The following is a 17,812-nucleotide window of genomic DNA, read 5'->3' on the forward strand; positions in this document are numbered from 1 at the left end:
TTGGAATTTGGACGTCTTTGTAAAACGTCAAAATTCGGAGGTGGGAAAAGGTCATTTTCGAAAAAAGATGGACGTCCATCTTTCATTTCGAAAATACCAAGGATGTCCTTGGATTTGGATGTCCTTAGTTTTGGATGTCTTTGATTTTCGGCAATTTTCGAAACCAAAGACGTCCAAGTCTAAAACATCCAAATGCAAGCCATTTGGATGTGGGAGGAGCCAGCATTTGTAGTACATTGGTCCCCCTGACATGCCAGGACAGCAATCGGGCACCTTAGGGGGCACTGCAGTGGACTTCATAAAATGCTCCTAAGTACATAGCTCCCTTACCTTGTGTGCTGAGCCTCCCAAAAATCCACTACCCCCAACTGTACACCACTACCATAGCCCTTACGGGTGAAGGGGGCACCTATATGTGGGTACAGAGGGTTTCTGATGGGTTTTGGAGGGCTCGCTGTTTCCTCCACAAATGTAGCAGGTATGGGGGTATGGGTCTGGGTCCACCTGTCTGAAATGCACTGCACCCATTAAAACTGCTCCAGGGACCTGCATGCGCTGTCATGGACCTGAGTATGACAGTTGAGGCTAGCATAGAGGCTGGCAATCAATATTTTTAATGATGTTTTTTGAGGATGGGATGGGGTTAGTGACCACTGGGGGAGTAAGGGTAGGTCATCCCTGATTCCCTCCGGTGGTCATCTGGTTATTTTGGGCACTTTTTTGTGCCTTATTCGCAATAAAAACAGGTCCGGGTGAAAACGTCCAAGTTTTAGTCTTGGACGTCTCTGCTTTTTTTCCATTATGGCTCAAAGACGTCCAAGTCTTAAGAATGCCCAAGTCCCACCTTCACCATGCCTCCAATACGCCCCGCTCAGACTTGGACGTCCTTAACGGACTTTCGCCAGAGACGTCCAAAATCAGGGTTCGATTATACCGTTTGGACGTCTCTGAGTGATGGACATCCAAGTGCCAATTTATATCGGAAGATGAATGTCCATCTCTTTCAAAAATGAGCCTGTATGTGACACAAACTTCCATATTTAATTCCACTGGAAATGTTCCCATCCCAGCAATAGTATGTGTAGAACATAAACTCCAATAAACACCAATTCTTTGTGCCTCACGGAACCCTCTAATTAGCTGGAAAATTAACCCCATAATCTACAATTTATAAATACTTAGGAATAGCAGTCTTATGTATAGTCATTGTATAAAGAGATACCCACTATTACATACAAAGACACAGGTACAAGGACAAAGTGATTCTTACAATATTCCCTTCCTACTTCCATTTCAGTTCTGCACATGGTCACTTCTCCATCCTGCTCAGAAATACTTTGCCCAAAAGATTCTAGTCATACATAAAGAAGATTGTCATAATGCCAATACATAATGGGCATTATGACAGACCCAGAAAACGTAGGGCACAATATTCAGAGGGGTTTAACTGAGCAGAAGAGGCTCTTGCACACCTAAACCCCACTGAGCTGACCGGCCACTGATATTTAGTGGCACCTAACCGAGTAGAGTTACAGAATATCACCACACCGGCTCGGTTAAGTGCAGTCTGAGGGGAACTTAACATAGTAAATATCAGCAGATAAAGACCTGCACAGTCCATCCACCCCTCCCTTGTGTACACTCCCTTGCAAATATGTGCAAAAAACAAGGAGTAGAGGTAGACCCTGGATCTTTCCAACACAAAAGAAGGCGTTATTTCCAGAGTTTAGGAAACAATGTATCTTATTATATGAAAATCAATCCAATCCAGTGTAAACAATACAACAGTGCACCAAGAGACTTGGCAAGATGGAAAGACTTGACACAGGTCCTTGTTGAGCATGTCTTCCACAGTGACTGGAACCACAGCTTGCATTGTGGAAGACACAGTTATTCATACCAATATACAAGGATCTCATACCGAGATAGAGGCGATTAAGGAGGCACTTAAAACTGTCTTGATATTCCTTCAGAAGTTATGACTCCCGATACAGGTGTTTCTGCCAGGGTCCACCCCCATTCCTTGTTTTTTTTTACCTTTTGTGGATTGCCTACGTAAGAGATTTCTTCCTTCTTTTTGTTTTCTCCTATGAAACAATACATGCGTATTTACAGAACAGTGCTTAGGTCTGCCCATCAAAGTGGACAGAGTTGAATCTGGCACTCTGCACACTTCTTCATGATTAAACATTGATATACTTCATCTCCGTCTCGCTCTGCCAATTCTGGAGCACAGACCACAGAAGTCTGCCTGACACCAATCCTACTTCCCAGCTACTGGAGCTCCTGTTGAAGTCCACTCTAGCCTTTATCCTGATCTGCTTTTGCCATTTATGGGACCCAAACCATAGAAATCTGCCCAGCATTGGTCTTACTTCCCAACCTCTGAAGTTGCCATCAAAGCTCACTGTAGTTACGAGCCATTTCATTATAGCTTTAATTGGAATCCATTCTTTTTCTATATAGTGTTCCTCTATGTTTATCCCACACATTCTTTAATTCTGTCACTGTTTCTATCTTCACAACTTCTTGTGGGAGGGTATTCCAGGCATCCACCACCCTTTCTGTGAAAAAGTATTTCCTGACATTGCTCCAAATCCTCCCACCCTGCAACCTCAACTCACGACTTCCCCATCTCTTAAAAACTTGGGTGGAACTATTACTTAGCAGGTTAGTCAGCTCTTGTCTGAATATTGGCAGCTGCCAGGTTCACTTTGGGGTCAGTACACATACCCAGATATTCAATGATCAGAGCCATGCATGCCTTGGCATTGAATATAAGGGGTTAGTTCAGCCTGTGGCTGTGAGTGGCTTAAAAGTTGCTTATGGCTGCAGGCTGAATATTGAGCCCTTAGCCACCAAGTGTTATGTGTGGAATGAAGGAAAAATCTGAGCTACATATATTGAAAATGAATTTAAGGCCACATCTTTGCTCCACGTCCCGGCTTACCTTTCGTTAGTAGGGGGAATTGAGGGCGTGTTCCGTGGCTCACTCCTGAGCTCCAGGCTGCAATGCTGCATGGGTAGGCTGACCCTCACTGTCCTTCCAGTGCCGAATGACACCAGCTCCCCTAGGCGTGTGTATGTGCTGCCAGCCTGGTCTTAAAGGGCCAATGGCAGGAAGAGCACTTGAGTGCCCTGAGTGCCCGATGATGACATCATGTTGGGGGCCGATATAAGAAACCTTGAGCCTCTTCTGCTTTGCCTCTGCAACAGGTCTCCCAGCTTTGGCCTGGTGTGTATTGCTACACCTGCCTTTGTTCCAGTCCGTCTCCTGTCTGCCTGCCCATATTCCATTCCATCTCCTGCCTACCTGCCCATGTTCCAGTCCATCTCTCCTGCCTGCTTGCCCTTGTTCCAGTACGTCTCTCCAGCCTGCGTGCCCTTCTTCCAATCCATGCCTCCTACCAGCAGATCCTTGTTCCTGCTCCCTTCCTTGGATTGACTGCCCGGCTTTGACCTTGGCTTGTCTCCTCAAATCCTCTGGACTGCCACCTGTCCCGACTCCTGCTTGCCTGAATGTGCCTTGAAGGCTGGCTGCCCTGACTCCGGAATTGTTTAGACTTTTTTGAGCCTCTTTAGTACCATTGTTGGTATCTGGACCAGCTCATCTACTGTGGCCTCTGTTCCAGTACTCCCAACTCTCTGGGTGTACCTCTAGACATGGCCAGCCCTTATCCCAGCCTAGACGTGACTCGCCTGCCACTAGTTGAGGCCTACCTAGCCTCCTAGTTAGTTAGACAGCGTCAACTTGGCTGCTGCCCAAGGGCTCACGCTCCCCAGCCCGCGACACCTAGCTAGTTAGCATTAAAAGTATCAATGAATTTTGCTAGTGCATAATGTCAGGAATGTATGTGTCTTTTAATTTCACTACAGCCAAAGAACCCTTAGTAGCAGGGAGTGTGTATTTGAATAGAGTATGAATTCCTATGTATAAAAGAGTTTGTAACCAAACAGCAAGTCTGTGGAGAAAATGAAAGTATGTGAAAGAATAAAGCTGTGAATGTAAGGCTCATGAAATTCAGAATAGGAGAACAGAGTATGCAGGTACACAGGCTAGTATAGGCATTAGGGCAGTGGTTCCCAAACCTGGTCCTGAAGGCACCCCATAAAATCCAGGAAAGAGAAAAGAACCCCCCATTTACCATTACCCTCTGTCACCTTCCACTCAACCAGTTCCTAACCCAGTCAGTCACTTTAGAGCCCATAGTGAGGACACTCAGTTTATTTATTAGTTGTCTATGTTGAACCATGCTAAAATCTAAATATACCACATCTAGCGCTCTCACTCGATCCAACTCTCTGGTCACTCATTCAAATAAATTAATCAGATTTGTCTAACAAGACCTGCCTCTAGTGAAACCATTAACTAATTAGGCACTATTAAATTATTAATATTAAAAAGCACTTAATTTGTAGTAATTAGGAGTTATGCATGGATCTGCCTTATTCCCTATTCCATAGCACGCATGCCTAAATCTCATAGTTTGCAACTCCAAAGAGGGCATGGGTGGGTCACGGGTGTTTCCAGAAATTAGGTGTGATGTTTTAGAATACCTGTATTAGTGCGCCTAACTACCATCAGTTGGGTACCAGCATTTGCACCAGCTTTTAGCAGATTTAAATGCTTGTGTTCAAAGTTAGGCGCAAACCTCCTAATTCTATAAAAAGCGCTAAAACAGGTGAGTGCAAATTTGGGTGTATGCCCAATTTCCGCGTGCATTTTAATTGAATAATGAGCTAATTAGCACCAATAATTGGCATTTTAACAAACAATTATTGCCACTAATTAGATTCAATTAACATGTACGTGCATAAATTTAGGCACAGGATCTGCACCTAAATTTTACATGCCAGTTGGAAAAGGGGGTGCAGAAATGGGAGGGTGATGGGTGGCTCGGGGGCATGACTTTTAGTTTACACGTGTAATTATAGAATAAAGGGGCTTCGTGCCTAAATACACACACTGGCATTTGCACCATGTTTTTGGAGGTGCTAATGGCCATGCCTAAATGTAGGCACAATTCCTGGGCTTAAGTGCTATTCTATAAACCACGCCTAAATTTAAGTGCAGTTTATAGAATGGTATTTTTTGAGCGCCAATTCTTTTAGGCGCCATATATAGAATTTAGTCCAAAACATGTGCTAAGCTAGTATTCTATCAAGGTAATTCCTCGAAGAGCAACATTTACAGAGTACTAGCTTAGTGCAAATCATCCTGGTGCCTAACTTTGGGTGTCATTTATTGAATTTCCTCAATAGGACTGATGTTATTTGTAGAATATTTGAAGTTCTAGGGATAAGGAAGTTATGCACTGGCCATCCACCAGCCAATGTATAATTTTGTTTGAAAACCAGCTCAAATTTCTTTCTGAATATCTCATGACATATATTTGCCCCCTAGAGATCAGCAATTTCAGGAGAATGGAGCCCATGGTATCTGAACATATTCATAGTGCTGGGAGTGGCTAACAGCTCCTCATGAATAAATTGTCAGGCCAGTGAAAATAAGAATCTTAGGAGCCCTTTTACTACGCTGTATTGGATGCTAACATGAGCCTAACACAGATTGAAACGGTGTGTTGCAGCAATCCAGGTGCTACAAAATTTGGGGGAGGGGCATGGTGGGGGGGGGGGTAGAGAGCAGGCGTTCCTGCTCTAAACAGCACATCCACATTAGCACATGCTAACTGGTTAGTACAGGATTACCATGAGAGCCTTTACTGCCTACAAAATGAGTCGCGGTAAGTGCTCATTAGCTCATGGCCATTAATATTTTAAAAAATAGAAAACTAACCGTTTTCCTCCAGATTCTACATAGCATGCCTAAAGATTGGTGCCGAAACTAGCGCAGATTCTATAACAATGAGCATAGTTTAACAAGCTCAATAAGCTAATGAGCACTGATAACAGCACTTAACAAGCAATAATGAGCACTAATTGGCACTGATTAGAATTTACGTGCACAACTCACTAAGCGTATTCTGTAACAAAGTGTACCGAACTTCTAACATGCACAGGCAAAAATGGGCATGGTTATGGACGAGGAAATGGGTGTTTCATGGGCATTCCAAAATTTACCCGCCTAGTTATAGAATATGGCCTAGTGCACCTAAATCTATGTACAGGGATTTACACCAAGTTTTTGTTGATGTGAATGGATGCGCATAGATTTAAGTGCTGAAATATGAACTAAGCGTATTCTATAATCGGCGCCTAAATCTAGGCACCGATTATAGAATATGCTTAGTCGGCACTGATTTCAGCGCTAATTTTTATAGGCGCTATATATATATATATATATATATATATATATAATCTCCTCCTCTATGACTGCAGTAAAAATGACTTTAGTGCAAGGGAAAAATCTGTGCAAGGGCGCGCTAAGGCTACTCATTGCTGCAACTTAGTAAAAGGATCCTCTAGTGATTTTTCTGGTTTTACTTGGCGACTGAATAGTTTTCCTAGGAGTTAAACCGAGTCCTTGCACAGTTTATGTAGGTCTATCATCCACTTTGCTATACATGATGGAACCACAGATTTACAGTGATTCAAATGTCTGTGGCACAAGTATCTCAGGACTTTTACCATTCAATAATGTAGTGTGATGAGGTTACCTAGCTGTAGTCTTTCCCTTGGAAACTCCCATTTGCTGGCATCATAAGGAAGCTGTTCACATTGTTCATCCAAAGGGACCTCTTCAGGATCCATGATGATTGACAAATAATCTGTTTTTATTTCCGCAGAGCTGGGCTGCAAGAAACAGAACAATGTGTGTGGAAATGGATAAGTCAGTGGTTCAGAACAGGGTTATAGAACTCTTATGCCTAGAATATAGTTGAACCAGGACTCTTAGCCACCAACTTCAAGAAAGTGCTAGCAAAACAGTTCACACCAGTATAATGTGGCAGATCTATAATTTATATGTATAGAGTACCCTCAGATATAAACCACTGTAACTGCAGTCAATAATGCTGCTAAAAAGTGGCATAGCACTTCTTTCATTGGGTAACTCTGACAATTTTTTGGGGAGAGCAACATATGCTCATTTTTTTATGCATCCCAATCACCACAGTGCTATAAAATCACTTGTAACTTTTAAAATAGTATATACTAGGTGAAAACTGTGCACTTATCTTTTGAGTTCTTGCCTCCCAGGCAGAACTGTCTTGCCTTGTTAAAACATTTATCAGTTGCCTTTCCCTGGAACTGCCCGACTCCGCGGGGTTTCAATCTCTTTCCTCAGGGACAAGGGTTAAGGCTGCATAGATGTTATCTTCCTCCTTCTTTGTTGCTTCTTTTCTTTGTTCAAGCAATCCACAAAACAAGTACATAGGACCTCTAAGGCTGGGGAATGGATAGCAGATAGCATGGATGGGCAGACTGGATAGGCCAAATGGACTTTAGCTGCCTTCCTTTTGCACTAAGGCTAACTGCACGAGTGACAGCGTGCAGTAAGTATCATGCACTAATTGCAGTGTGCAGTCCACACCCATTCTTTGCCTATAACTTCCCCCTCTCCCAGTTCCTGCCCCCTAACACAATGTGCAGTTTGTGAGGTAGCAGCACATGCTAATTTGCAAGCTAACTGCTTAATGCTCTTTAGCAATAGGGCCTCACAGACCCTAAGTCTGACCAATAGATGTTATCATTGCCCAGTGGACCTGGTTTCCTCTTCTGGGAGATGTGAATGTTGCATTCAAACCTTCCAACAGCCCAGGGAGTAGAAAGCTGGCTAGCAAATTCAAAGTTAGTTCTTCCAATTTGACCATACACACCAGACTGGCCCAGAATCTTTTTAAAAAAGAACAATCTGTGCTTTCAGAAATACTTCCTGGCCCAGGGTACCCCAGGGCAGGGGATTCCTGAATTACAGAGCCCCCATAGTTAAACTGGAGGTATCATAAATGCAGTGGCGTTCCTAGGGGTGCAGCGACCCCCCGGCGAAATAACCCCTGGGTACAGCGTGACCCCCCCCCCGGTGAAAGAATCCTCCCAGGTGCACGCCGCTGGGGGGGGGGGGGCCGCGCGCCTGTCGGCTCTTCGTTTCCATGCTCCCTCTGCCCCGGAACAGGAAGTAACCTGTTCCGAGGCAGAGGGAGCATGAAAACGAAGAGCCGACAGGCGCGCGGCACCCCCCCCCCCCCAGCGGTGTGCACCCGGGGTGGACCGCCCCCACCGCCCCCCCTTGGTACGCCACTGCATAAATGTCTTTAACATGACTTTAATTTTAAAATTGAAGTAAAATTTATTTCAAAGCTAACTTTGATTTTGTTTTTTTATGCATTATTTCTGCTTTAGCCTTTTCTTTTTTTTTTATTTTATTTCCAGTTTAGTTGGAATTTTAATTTGCTGCTTTTTGCATATAATTACCTATTGGCATTGAAAGTAAGATGAAATATTAGCTTGGAAGTAAATGTAAGAAAAAACCTGTGCTATAATTCAAATGCTGGTTTTTAATACAGTCTCTTTACATTACAGAGGGAAAGGTACAGAGCAACCTTGTAGTAGTGGGAAGAATAGTAGGCTTCTTACCATGAGACCCTTCAGGACCTTAGTTTTTCTATCCAGACTAAAAAAAAAGGGGGGGGAGGGGGTCCTCACAGAAGAAGTCCACAAGAAGTCAAGCAAGCACAAACGGGTGAAAGTGAGGAAAGTTCCAAATAACCAAGGCAAACAGGGAGTAAGAGTATCCAAGAATTTATTAGCCAAAGTCAATTGACCCAAAGAGACCCTACACAGGCTGTGTTTTGGCTAAGCGCCATCCTCATGGGTCATAGCAGTCCAGTTTAATCAGTTTCGTAGAGTTGATAAAAGGAAAAAACCATTGGCACACTGGAGTGATATGCACTGTGTGTCAAGTCACTTTTACCTGTTCTATACCACTCAGGATTTTATAGACCTCAATCATATCCTCCCTCAAATATCTCTTTTCCAAGCTGAAGAACCATGACCTCTTTAGCCTTTCCTCAAATGGGAGGAGTTCCATCCCCTTTATCATTTTGGTTGCTGTTCTTTGAACCTTTTGTAATTCCACTATCAGGCTTATTTTCAAAAGAGAAGGGCGCCCATCTTTTGACACAAATCGCAAGATGGGCGTCCTTCTCCCAGGGTCGCCCAAATTGGCATAATCGAAAGCCGATTTTGGGCATCCTCAACTGCATTCCATTGCATGGACAACCAAATGTCTCGGGGGCGTGTTGGAAGCATAGTGAAGGCGAGACTCACGCTTAACACATGGGCGTCCTCGGCTGATAATGGGAAAAAAGGGTGTCCCTGATGAGCACTTGGCCGACTTTACTTGGTCCATTTTTTCTTGTGACCAAGCCTCAAAAAGGTTCCCGAACTGACCAGATGACCACCAGAGGGAATTGGGGATGACCTCCCCTTACTCCCCCAGTGGTCACTAACCTCCTCCCACCCTCAAAAAAACCCTTTAAAATACTTTTTGCCAGCCTCAAATGTCATACCCAGCTCCCTGACAGCAGTATCCAGGTCCCTGGAGCAGTTTTAGTGGGTGCAGTGCACCTCAGGCAGACGGACCCAGGTCCATCCCCCCTACCTGCTACATTTGTGGTGGTAAATGTGAGCCCTTCAAAACCCACCACAAACCCACTGCACCCACATGTAGGTGCCCCCCTTCACCCCTTAGGGCTATGGTAGTGTTGTACAGTTGTGGGAAGTGGTTTTGGGGTTTTTTGGGGGGCTCAGCACCCAAGGTAAGGGAGCTATGCACCTGGGAGCAATTTGTGAAGTCCACTGCAGTGCCCCTTAGGATGCTCGGTTGGTGTCTTGGCATGTCAGGGGGACCAGTGCACTATGAATGTTGGCTCCTCCCATGACCAAATGGCTTGGATTTGGTTGTTCCTGAGATGGGCGTCCTTGGTTTCCATTATCGCTGAAAACTGGGGACGACCATCTCTAAGGACGACCATCTCTAAGGTCAACCTAAATGTTGAGAGTTAGGCGTCTCCGACCATATTATCGAAATGAAAGATGGTCGCTCATCTTGTTTCAATAATACGGGTTTCCCTGCCCCTTTGCAAGGACGTCCCGCGAGTATGCCCTCAGGAAAACTTGGGTGCCCCGTTCAATTATGCCCCTCCATATCATTTTTTAGATAGGGTGACCAGAACTGAACGCAATACTCAAGGTGAGGTCGCACCATGGAGCGATACAGGCATTATAATATTCTTCATCCTATTTTGCATCCCTTTCCTAATAATTCCTAAAATCCTGTTTGCTTTTTTGGCCACCAATGCACACTGGGCAGAAGATTTCAAAATATTGTCTACAATGATACCTAGATCTTTTTCTTGAATTCTGACTCCTGAGGTGGACACCAGCATCAGGTAACTATGATTTGAATTAGTTTTCCCAATGTGCATCACTTTGCATTTGTTCACATTAAATGTCATGTGCTGTTTGGATGCCCAGTGTTTCAGTTTCCTAAGGTCTTCCTGCAATTTTTTACATTCCACAATCCACATGTGTTTTGACAGCTGGAAATAGTTTTTTGTCATCTGCAAGTTTAATCACCTCACTCGTCGTTCCGATTTCCAGATCATTTATAAATAAGTTAAATAGCACCAGTCCCAGTACAGATCCCTGTGGCACTCCAATATTCACCCTCCTCCATTGAGAAAAATGACCATTTAACCCTACCCTCTGTTTTTTGTTCAATAAACAATTCCTAATCCACAGAAGGACATTGCCTCCTAACTCATAACTTTTTAATTTTCTCAGGAGCTTCCCATGAGGAAGTTTGTCAAAAGCTTTCTGAAAATCTGGATACACTACATCAACTGGCTCAACTTTATCCACATGTTTATTTATGACTTCAAAGAAATGAAGCAATTTGGCAAGGCAAGACTTCCCTTGGCTGAACCCATGCTGACTCTGTCTCATTAAACTATGTTTGTCTATGTGTTTCATAATTTTATTCTTTATAATAGTTTCCACTGAATTCAGGCTTACTGGTCTGTAATTTCCCAGATCACCCCTGGAGCCCTTTTTAAAAATTGGCGTTACATTGGTCACCCTCCAATCTTCAGGTACTATGGACAATTTTAACGACAGGTAACAGATCACCAACAGCAGAACAGCAATTTCATGTTTGAGTTCTTTCAGTATCCTGGGGTGTATGCCATCCAGTCCTGGTGATTTATCACTCTTTAACTTGTCAATTTGGCTCAGTACTATAAGTAACAGATGCATTCAGCTCAATAATATAAGTAACAGATGGATTAAGCTATACTAGCTGCCAACATGTGTATAAACAATAAACATCAGCAGATGGACATATTTGAAGCATCAGACTGAATTTGAAGGCTCTGATTCATAAGAGATTTCACAAAAGGCACAAACACAGAAACTCTTATCTTAGGCATCAGGGTCAGCACTGGGGCAGGTGATACCCAGGGAAGGGATGTCAAAGGTGCCCCCTAGAATAGGGTGTGTGTGGATGTCTGTGACTCCCTTCCCCCCCCCCCCAAAAAAAAAAAACAGGGGCATGTTGATAAAATTCCCCCCCCCCCCCCATGCCAGACAGAGGAGCAGGCAGTATTGGTGGAGGGCTGTGCCACTTCACAGCAATTCTTGTTTGCATGCACTCAGGGCAGATTGGGTTGGTGGGAGCCGCATGGCGCTCCCCAGGTTGCACACATGCTCCAAACTCCCAGTGGCATCCCTTGTTGTGTGGCATCTGGGCCAGTGCCCTGCTTCCCCTATCCTAAAGCCAGCTCTGTTAGATACAATGTTTGTTTTAAATGCTGGCTACCATGGTTATTTTATACCTAGATATTCAATGCCAGTATCGGGGTAATTGGTAGCTCTGATGATCTGGGTATAATAGACAGAGTCATAATTATTGGGGTAACAGTTGTATTCAGTGCTATTACCCAAATAACCACCCAAATTACTTAGGACAGGTTTATTTTCCAGGGTAGTTATTCTGATATCGACACTGCATATCTCCAGTCTCCAGCTATCTGGATAGCAGCAGGACAGTCTGCATAGATTTCAGTAGCATTATCCAGAGTATCTATATGTGCCCTTCAGTTGGTGTAAAAAGTTGACGTGGAAACTCTCCATGGCACACATAATGCATTTGCAGATTTTAGTCCACCTAAGTCATGGCTAACCCACGCCTCCTTGAAATTGCTTTATAGTGTGGACCTTAATGTGTAAATTGTTGCTTTCTGAAATCAGTATTTACACATGTATGTGATATACATATGTAAATGCTACTATTTTCACGTACATATGTTTCTAAAATAATGGGCTTTGAACTCCCTTTCACAACAATAAGGACTTGACTGCCCCAGCATAAGACCCCTCACATACAAAAAGGTAACTAGTTCTAATGATATTGGGGACTTAGGCACTCCAAAATAAGACCCTTTCATCATAAAAAAGAAAATGACAGGGTCTAAGTCATTTAGGGGTCACAGGGTGACAGGGGTCACACCCCCTTCACTCTGTTTTAATTCCCTCTCTCTTTCTCTCTTTCCCCCTCTCTTTAAACTCCACTCTTCTTCTAGCAAGCAGGCTGACTCCCCTCTCCTTCCCAGGAGCTTAATATAAGCCCTCTTCTCCCTCTTGTGTAGTGGATCTGCAGGCACAGGAGATCTGATGCAGAAGGCCTCACAGTAGAGCTGCAGCTCTGTCACAAAATTCTTGCAGCAAAACTATTTCAGCATGCTATAATTTATTTATTTATTTGTAATGCTTATACCCCGCACTTTCCCACTCACTAGCAGGTTCAGTGCGGCTTACTAGTATATCAGGCTAACAAAGTAACATAATCAATGAGCATGCAAATTGTGGGAGTAAATCACAGCTCATTTCAAAATGTCACCTTTCCTGTCAGAGCCTGAGTACTGTTTGGCTCAGGCACTGACAGGAAAGGTGACACTAAAAAATTGTCATGGCAGTCAGCATTGACCCCAGGTGTCCTGTCAACCGCTCCCCAACCCCCAGCTTCCAACTTAAACACCATCCCTGGTGTCTAATGTACCCTCACACCCTGACCCTGACTCAAACTCCTCTGAATAAAAAAGAAACCCTTTCCCTGGTGTGTAATTCCTCCCCCCCGACCCCCAACTCAAACTCCTCCAAATAAAAAAAACATCCTTTCCTTGGGGTCTAGTGCACACCTGAAAGGAAGCAGGAGCAATGTCCACTCACTCTGCCTCTGGTGCTGCCATCTTGAAAAATGGCAGCGCCCAACCCAGCCCTGTGCATCCTGGGATACATCATGAGGGGTCAGTCTGCCATATAAGGGAAAATTCCCCTATATGGCATGCAGACCCTGCCCAGGGTATTGCCATTTTTCAAGATGGCAGTGAAGGCAGGAGCAAGTAGGCAGGGTCTGCTTGCCATCACTCCTGTCTCCTTTGAAGTATGAACTTGGGGGAAGTCAGGGGACCTGGGGGAAGGGTTGGGGAGATGGGGGTTGCACTACACACCAAGAGAAGGTGGGTTTCTTTTACAGTTGGCGACGGGGTGGAAGAGGGAGGAATGGGTGGGAAGGTGTAAGTCTGTAAGGGATAACTGCCTGGTAAGAGCACTGATAATCTAATTAAGGAGAGCTGCTAAGGAGGATTGCATTTGAAACCCTGCTATCTCAAAGGTAGGAGTTACAAGGAGAAAAGCACCGCTGAAATACAGATGTAAATTCTAGGGGACAGACATGGGGAAGCTACTGCTTGCCTTGGGATTGGTAGCATGGAATGTTGCCATTATTTGGGTTTCTGCCAGGTACTTGGCACTGTTGGAAACAGTATATTGGGCTAGATGGACCATTGGTCTAACCCAGTATGGCTGTTCTTATGTTCTTAAATGTTGTCAACTGTTGAAGTTCTGCTTGGATACGTATTGGTTTGTCTTGCCACTGTTATAATTGCAACTGACTTTAAAACAATAGTAAGAATTCTGGATCAGTAGTGCTATAGAAATGATTTATAGTAGTATTAGTAGAGTACATACACTGGAGTTGACTGAGTTTTGTGAAGGATTATAAAAATATGAACTGCTTGTTTAGCCTTCTGGAGAAATCAGTTCCTGGCTTTGATCCCTCAATCAATCAATTTGATTGCGTGGCCAGTTCCCACAACATGGGGCAAACACTAGGCAGCCACGTAGATAAACATTCGAACACTGGCGTTACACAGGTGAAGGCTTGGCTCTTCTCCCAAACCTTTAATGGAAGAGGAAACTAACTAGTTAGTCACACATACACAAGGATTAACACCAGCTACAGATACTATAGAAGGACTCATTTATCCAACCTACTCTTATGGAGATCATTTTTCTATACCTTTTTTGACTTCATGTGCAATTTTTCCTTAAGTTAGTCAACTTATTTCTATCTAATTCTGGTTACTCTATCTTATTTGTCTATGTGTTCGATCTCTGCACACCTTATGCTGTCTATTAAGATATATTTAGTGTGTATTGGTTGACTCTGTAGGTAGCATACTAGGCCATAATATGAATGGTAATTTGAATATATTTACTGCTGTAATTGTCTATTGTATTCTAGTACACTGTTTTGGGTGAATTTCTTCAAAAAGGGAGGAAATAAATCCTAATAGATCAATAAAATGAATAAATATTCAGTGGCACTAGCCAGCCAGTGCTTCTGAATATCTTTACAGGGCACGTCGCACTATCCAAATAGTGCCGAGGTGGTCCGGGGCAAAGCCGGAGTGGAAACGGTAGCTATCAAGATTACTTAGGACAGCATAAAGGTTCTCTTTAACTTATCTGAATAATGGCTGAATATCGCTGGGTTGCCTCCAGGACCAGGTTTGGGAACCACTGAGCTATGTGATAGCTGGCTCCGCATAAACAGGATATTCAAAGCCGAAACGTGGACATGACTATCAGAGAATAATGCTGATGTGGTCAGCAAACGCTCACCATTGCTGACTGAATATTTATATTTATTTATTTATTAGGATTTATTTATCACTTTTTGGAAGGAATTCACTCAACAAAGTGTAAAGCAAGAATAAGCCAAACATAAGCAATAGACAATTACAGCAGTAAACATATTCAAACAACAATACAAAGTATGGCAATGTATGTTACATTACAATGTCAAACACAATACTTAATAAAACATTTTCATAGACTGCCTAGGGTGTAAGCTAAGAAGGAACATATAGATAGATAAGATAGAGTAACAGGAGTAAGAAAATAAGGGACTAGTTTAAAGAGAATTGCAAATGAGGTCAGAAAGGTGCTTGAATATTTTCTTGGCTAGAGTAGGAGTGGATAAACATGTCCTGCTATAATATAATATAAAGATTTTTAAAAGGGTGCCAACAAACAAGCAAATAAATTCATACATACATGACATCATAACCCAATAGAGGGTATTTTCAATTGAGCTGGAAGCCCAAAGAAACGAGAGTCATCTTCCAGGGTGTAGACAAAAAATAAAACTGAAGTATGTTTTAAAAGTATCTGTGGTTTTCCATAATTATTAAGGAGCTACCATCAAACTGCAATAATCACTTTCATTTCAAGAATAATAAATGCCTGAAGTGTAGCTATTATTTAGACTGGAGAAAACAAAATGTATTATCATTCACACTTTCCCTAAATTTTAAATGGAATTTTTCTGTACTGGCAAGAGAAACAAGAAAGCTGATGTTCATTAAGGATTTGCAGGATTACCATGTAAAGGAATGTGTTATAGGGAGGGCAAATCAAGCAACATTGACCCCATCCATCCATCATAAAACATAGCTAACAGGGGGGCCCTTACTAAGGCACGTAGGCACCTATGCACATCCAATGCACATCAATTTGGAACCACCGCCTGGCTACTGTGTGCCCCGGTGGTAATTCCATTTTTATACGTGTGTCCGTTACATGCGACAGAAAATATTTTTTATTTTCTACCGCGTGGTGCTAACAGGGCAGTACTCGGCAGTGTACGCGCGCTGATGATTTCTGCCCGGTTAACGCGTGAGACCTTACCGCTAAGTCAATAGTGGCGGTAAGGTCTCAGGCCCAAAATGGACGCGTGCCAATTTTTATTTTTCCACACATCCATTTTTGGCCACAAAAAGGCATTTTTTGCAGGCATGCTGAAAAATTGGCCTGCGCGCATCTAATACATGCGCCTACACCAGCGCAGGCCATTTTTCAGTGTTTTTTATTCACACAGTAATAACACATCTCATCTTACCCTTTTTAACTTGCGGATAAAGAGAGTTAACAGGAGCCAGAAGAGTGTTGCAGCCACGCAGGTACATGTCAGAGTGATGAGCTCCAGGTTCGATTTTTCCGAGGTTCCTGGGAAAATTAAGTTTCAGATATCAGATTAAGCAAACTCCGCACATGAGGTTGTATTTTGGCAAAAACTCTAATTAATAGTGAAGCCTCATTTCATTTTATAAGCATAAAGGTGTGGTCTGATTATCAGGGCACTGAGCTGTGAAGAGCTCCTCAGTTTAACCTCTGACCCTCCCCCCCCCCCCCCCCCCCCCCATACTGAGCATTTTTATAATGTTGGCTACTGTAGGTTAAAAAAAATCCAGACATTGAGCAGTAGTATCCGGAAAGTGGCTGCCACTGAATATCTGGAATCAGCGCTGACCAGTTCTGCTATCCGGTTAGCGGCGATATTCAGACCTCTAACTGGCTACCTAGCCAGATAAAGTTAGACAGCTTTTTTTGCTTTATCCAGAGAGTTATCTAGTTAATCAAATAACCTCCAGCTCTTCCCAAGCTCTGCCACAGACTGTCCCAGCTTTATTAAAAAAATATAAAGAAAGACATAAAAGTAATTGACTAGAGTAAAAATCTCAAATGACTATTGGGCTGATGTTCAGAACTCCCGTGGTAAGCCAACAGCACAGAAAACTAGTTCGCCAATGCTCAAAGGAAATGGTATGCAAATTATATGCATGCTGTAAAAGTGAAAGCAAGGGGGGAAATGTGCTTGGTGCATGCCCAGAAGAGTTTTGCAGTAAGCTCAGCTCTTGTGCGCATGCCCCAGGAAAACCTGAAAGTGAAGCACATATTAATGTCTGTTTTCTGTGTCTTTAAATATAAGTTTTTCAATATTTTTTACTTGGGAGGCTTATATTTAAATGAAAGAAACAGGCGCCAATGTGTGCTTTCACTTTTGGGTTTGCTCTGACTTGAACTACCAGCGCTTAGCAGCCTGTACAGGGCTTCCTTCTGCCTCAAAATTAAATAAAAAACAGCAGATTCGCAAGAGAGAATTGTGAGAAGTCCTCTCTTCAAACACCCTAACGCCTGGTCCAAGCTGGTGGTTATATTTTCAGCAATAAGGTGGCTTTGTTTTGTGCGCTGCTCTCTGAACATTGGGAGGGAATAGGAAATGACCACATTAACATCCATTTGGCTGCATTAACATGTTATTTGTGCTAGGACTCCATGGGTAGGCATAGAACAGGACAGCAACATCAGCGGGGATAATAGAGACACAAAGGAAAACCAGATGTGCTCAACGCTCTCTTTTTGGATCCACGTTTAAAATTTTACACACACATATTTATAGAACACCAACTAGGAATATGTACAGCAATAACTGATTGTTAACACCGAATTATTGACACTAATTGGCTCATTATTCGATTAATTTGCACACACAAATTTGAGCGCCATTTAGAGAATTTGGGGACTCTGCCAGTTAAGCAGATGTTCGTGGAGTACCACAAGCGCCCTGCTGACACTTTTACAGATAAGTGAACACCTACACATGTATTCATGTGTTGAAGGATATGTATCTACAAGCACCTAGATTATAGAATTGTCCTTTATGTGC

The 17,812-nt window shown here is 43.1% G+C and overlaps 1 protein-coding gene across 1 annotated transcript in view; it reads right to left on the reverse strand.

Moving 5' to 3' along the window:
• FLT1 (fms related tyrosine kinase 1) overlaps positions 1–17,812 on the reverse strand; it is a 317,946-nt gene that overhangs the window by 66,024 nt on the left and 234,110 nt on the right. Inside the window, 2 exon segments of the mRNA XM_030200343.1 lie at positions 6,618–6,753; positions 16,205–16,311. Coding sequence (XP_030056203.1) covers positions 6,618–6,753; positions 16,205–16,311 — 243 coding nt within the window.

Source organism: Microcaecilia unicolor, chromosome 4, assembly GCF_901765095.1.
Source record: "Microcaecilia unicolor chromosome 4, aMicUni1.1, whole genome shotgun sequence".
In the NCBI taxonomy this organism is placed as follows: Eukaryota; Metazoa; Chordata; class Amphibia; order Gymnophiona; family Siphonopidae; genus Microcaecilia; species Microcaecilia unicolor.